General features: G+C 45.5%; 1 protein-coding gene across 1 annotated transcript; it reads left to right on the forward strand.

Annotated features, from left to right (window-relative positions):
* The first annotated feature begins 1290 nt into the window (after positions 1-1290).
* Positions 1291-4637, forward strand: LOC148013617 (trans-cinnamate 4-monooxygenase-like). Its single transcript, XM_087667792.1, has 3 exons — positions 1291-2590; positions 2679-2809; positions 2910-4637. Exons 1-3 carry the CDS (start codon positions 1779-1781, stop codon positions 3494-3496), a joined length of 1530 nt encoding a protein of 509 aa, XP_087523918.1. The 5' UTR covers positions 1291-1778; the 3' UTR covers positions 3497-4637.
* Positions 4638-4840: the final 203 nt, after the last annotated feature.

The following is a 4840-nucleotide window of genomic DNA, read 5'->3' on the forward strand; positions in this document are numbered from 1 at the left end:
TGTTTGCATGCACAAAGGAGACATAATGGTTCCACCAATTAATTGAAGATTTGGGTTTCACATACCATGACACCAATGGTTGTTGGAATCGACAAAATTTTGCAATGCTCAATATAGCTGACCATAAAGGGAGTTGTTGCAATAGTAAGGCATCCTCATTGTTGCTTTGCTCATCTCCTGAAGAGACACATGCTTGGTGGGTGTAGATATTTAGAGATTGGCCAAAAATAGTAAGCAATGTTACCATGGTTTGCAGTAGTGTGAGGAGCATGAAGCTTGTCCTTTGAGCTTGCCTTGACAATTGTAGATCAACATCAATTGATTGCGTGGTTGAGGCATTGGAGGAGTTGTTAGAGTTTGTCGAAGATGGAGACTGGCTAGCTATTGTGAAGCAACATATTGTAGGTTATGTACTCAAGTTAGAATGGAAACTACCAAGGTTTATGGTGAAGAGGATCAAGATGGGTAGGAGTACAATGCTTTGGTTATTTAGGAAATACAGATTTAGTGAGAGAGACCGATAGAGAAAGGAGGGGAGCAGATATAGTCTGCTTTTTCTATGTGGGGGTGTTTCCAGATAGGATAGAGAGAGGGTGCATGGGAAAGAGCACATGTGCCAACATGAGATGTAGGGCGTGCTCAATGGGTATCATGCCATGGTAGGGATAGCTTGCACGCACGCACACGCGCGCGCGCGTGCACACACACACAGTGTGTGTGTGAGAGTCAAAGAGGTGCAAAATCGCATACGTGTAGGTAGAGGAGCACCAAAAAATGGTAAAAGGAAACATTGGTGTGGGCATGGCGATGGCAGAAAGGGCATGCAACAAAAACCGAAAGAAAGGCACTTTAAAAGGTTTTAGACAGTTTGCCTATAATTTTGACCTCCCTTTAATGACTTGGGAATGACTACATGTCTTTGCAAGCAATTGCCACGCTAGTCAAGTTCATAACCTAGGCATCGCGTGGCTCTTAGGACCATTATCCTTTAGTGTCTACGTCCAAGGGAACTCTTAGATTTATCTCTAGTGTCTAGGCCCAAGGGAATTGTTAAATTCGGGGAAAAGATTTTCAAAACATTTAAAGAGGAGGTATTTTGTTAAAATTTCAAGGTCTGGACTGGTAGGCTAATGCCATGCATGTGCAGCAGACACGTGGAAAAGTAAAGGCGGTGTGACGTGTCCACATCTGCCCCGGTCTCTCCTCTCTCTCGCCCCGGGCCCCACCGACCCACCACTGTCCACACACTGCGCGCGCGCTCTCTCTCTCTCACTCTTTCTGTCTCACGTTCCTCTCGACTCTCGAGTCTGTCTCTCTCTCTCGCTCTCTCGTCACTCGTGGCTCTGTCTTCAGTAGGCCGTATTTCTCTTTACCGTCTGTTCTGCTTCTCTTCTGTGGCCCCTGTTCTGTCTGGTTCCTCCCATAAGACGCACTTTTCTCGAGCTGGATTCTAGTGAGAGACAGGCTCTGAGACTGATGGACAGAGAGAGATAGAGAGAGGCTGCGAAGCTGGCAGCCTGGCAGTCTCCTCAAGTCTCGACTCTCGACCCGAATCGAGAGAGAGGGGAAAGCCGAACAAGCTTCCTTTACATCCTTGCCTCGGAATCTGTCTTGGAGTCGGAGTCACGCGCTCTCTCTCTCTCTCTCTCTCTATTCTCCATTCACGTGAGCGTGCGTCCGTGTGTGAGTGATCCGAGAGAGAGGATTTCCCTCTCTCCTTATGAAGTATCCAAGTCCAACCCTGCCGAGAGCCCTCCCCCTTCCTGCCCCTGCATTTCATGGACTTTCCAGACCCTTCCTTGTCATCTAACACCTCCTTAGGGCTCCCTTCCCTCATCATCCTAACCCTAACCTTGTCCCTCTGTGCCCTTTGGCTCTCCTCATGCAGGAACAGGCTCGCCCTCCCTCCAGGTCCCTTCGGCTGGCCTATCGTCGGCAGCTGGTTGCAAGTCGGACATGACCTTGATCACAAGAGGCTCGCAGATCTGTCCAAGAAATATGGTGACATCTTTCTCCTGCAAATGGGCCAGAAGAAGATCCTGGTGATTTCTTCGTCAGACCTCGCCAAGGAGGTGCTGCACACGCAGGGTATCGCGTTCGCCTCTCGCATTGGCAACTTGGTGTATGACATCTTCACAGGCAATGGGCAAGATATGGTGTTCACCCTGTATGGAGATCATTGGCGCAGGATGCGGCGAATCTTGACAGTGCCTTTCTGCACCCACAAGGTGGTCCAGGAGTTCAGATTGGCCTGGGAGGAGGAGATCAATAAGGCTGTGGAGGACATTACCATGAAGCGAGAGTCATTCACGTCCGGTATTGTCATATGGAAGCGTCTCCAGCTTATGGTATACAACATTGTGTATAGAATGATGTTTGACCGGCGGTTTGAAAGCGAGGATGATCCACTGTTCGTCAAGCTGGTGGCTTACAATACTGAGAGGAGCCGACTTGCACAGAGCTTTGACTATAACTATGGCGACTTTATGCCCATTCTTAGGCCTTTTCTGAAGGGTTACCTGAAACAGTGCAAGGAACTACAGTGTAAGCGCCTTGATCTGTTCAGGGACCTCTTTTTGGAGGAGAGAAAGTAAGTTTGTCTGAAGGAAAGGTTGTATGGTCTCTGATTTCGAATGATCTTCTTGGTTCTGATTGTTGTGACATGGAAACCTGAACAGAAAACTTCTAAGTTCTTCAAATGCTGAGGTTGGAAACAAGTGTGCAATAGATCGCATTCTGAAAGATCAAATGAACCAGGAAATCAGTGAAAGTAACGTGCTCTACCTTATAGAGAGCATGAATGTTCAAGGTGAGTATGTGTAACATTTATGGTGTTACATTCTGTGAGAGTTCTAATGCTTTCAAAGTGCCAGCCATGACTTTTTTATTTATATCAATTTTGTCTACAGCTATTGAGACTACGCTGTGCTCTATGGAATGGGTTCTCGCAGAGATTATAAACCATCAGGATATCCAGGATAAATTACGCCAAGAACTTGATAGTGTGTTGGGCGAAGCACTGATAACTGAGCCGGATATTGGCAAGCTGCCTTACCTGCAGGCAGTTGTCAAGGAGTCACTCCGCTTGCACATGCCGATTCCTCTTCTTATGCCACATATGAACTTGAAGCAAGCCAAATTGGGGAAATATGACATTCCAGCAGAGACTAAAGTAATCATCAATGCATGGTGGATTGCAAATGATCCAGACGTTTGGGATAATCCTCAGCAGTTTTTACCTGACAGGTTTTTGAAAGAGGGCATTGAAGCTAATGGGTCAGATTTCAGGTTTCTTCCATTTGGCTCAGGGAGGAGGTGTTGCCCTGGAAGCATACTTGCACTTCCATTGCTGGCTTTGGTGGTTGGCAGGTTGGTGCAAACACATGAGTTATTACCTGGCCCTGACTTGGATGGCATTGACATGTCCGAATTAGGAGGCCAATCAAGGTTGCATCTCTTAAATCATTCACTTATTCGTGTGCGAGTACGGGCTTAGATGGCCAAGGTGCACTTTGTAAGAAGTCTGCTGTTCTTAGGGTGCTTATGTCAGCAGTCTTTGTAAAGCATGATTACTGGTGCTTAGCAGCCTTATCTTTGAAACTTCCTTCAAGGGAGTATGCAGCTATTTACCTATTATGTGCATGTAAAAGACAGGGAGGGTTTTTCTTCTGCAGGTGTATACAGGTCAGGTGTTTTGTAGCAGGCTGAAGTTTCACAGGTGGATGGAGGAAACATATTCTGTGGCAGTATGGCCCTTTCAGGCTACTCCTCTTTTAGCAGATCCGTTTTTTCAGTGCATTTCAGGAGAAGCATGATCACGGATCGGTCAACAGTAAAGGGGCTGTTATCTGAGACAGGATTTTAGGCTATGGTCCAAGAATAAGTTGAACATTTGCTGGCTATTTTTGCCCCCAACAATGTTGGTGGTTGTTTGGCCAGACAGGGTTTATTCTAATTGGGATGCTCCCTGTAACTTTAAGGTTTTTGCATCTCTGTAGCTTGAGGCTTGTTGATGTTGGAATTTGTGTTGTATTTTTGCAGTGGTCTTCACTGTTATAGTTTCCCTGGAAATATGAACTATATTTATCCTTGGATTGACTAAAGAGTTCTGGTATTGTGTTGGAACATGATCTTATCCTGTGAGTTATACATCAGAACATATTATTTGCTGTTTGCTTTCTCAAGAAGATTCATGCTGTGCTTTATGATTGTTGCAAATGTGGTGGGCTCAAGCTAGGGATATTTGCCTACAATGTCCAGTTATAAGAGAAGGGCGTGGTACCTCCCTGAGATTATGAGCAACAAAGAACCATGAAAAAAAGCAACTTAACAATGATGAAGATCACAAATTTTATCCCAAAGCATGCCATGCTGGAGCCAGGAGTGAAGCACTAAGAGTGAGTAAACAATGCATGCATATCATGACACTCATGATGAGGTGCTAAATGCAGAGCCTTTATGTGAGCTAGCAGAGGGAGGAGACTTGAGTCCCACTGGCAATAGCTGGATATGCTCTAGTTATGTTGGATAAGAGCCAACCCATATCTAAGTAGATCTCACTTGCACAAGTTTACATAATGTGTTATGGGTTTATTTGGTCACCCCTAACTTTGTGTTAGAACTTTAGGGAGTTTATGGAGTAACTCTAAAGATGGCTGTATTCAATGAACTTGGACAGGTCCAAAGACTTCGCAAACATTGATTGGTGGAAATCATGTTCTCTCTTGAATGCCTTTTTCTTTATCCTCTATATGGTGCTCTCACAACTCAACGCTTTGTCCTTATTGGCATGAGTTGGGTCCTTGTGTATTCCATGTGTGGGTGGCCTTGGTGCTTTCTC

This window comes from Lygodium microphyllum, chromosome 26, assembly GCF_053477565.2.
Source record: "Lygodium microphyllum isolate KBCC chromosome 26, Lygodium_microphyllum_v1.1.10, whole genome shotgun sequence".
Lineage (NCBI taxonomy): Eukaryota > Viridiplantae > Streptophyta > Polypodiopsida > Schizaeales > Lygodiaceae > Lygodium > Lygodium microphyllum.

Bases quoted from the DNA above. Each gene is read 5' to 3' on its own strand.
- LOC148013617 (XM_087667792.1), top strand. From the start codon at position 1,779: ATGGACTTTCCAGACCCTTCCTTGTCATCTAACACCTCCTTAGGGCTC. The intron at 2,591-2,678 runs GTAAGTTTGTCT...AAACCTGAACAG, and splicing joins CTCTTTTTGGAGGAGAGAAA to AAAACTTCTAAGTTCTTCAA. The intron at 2,810-2,909 runs GTGAGTATGTGT...TTTTGTCTACAG, and splicing joins AGAGAGCATGAATGTTCAAG to CTATTGAGACTACGCTGTGC.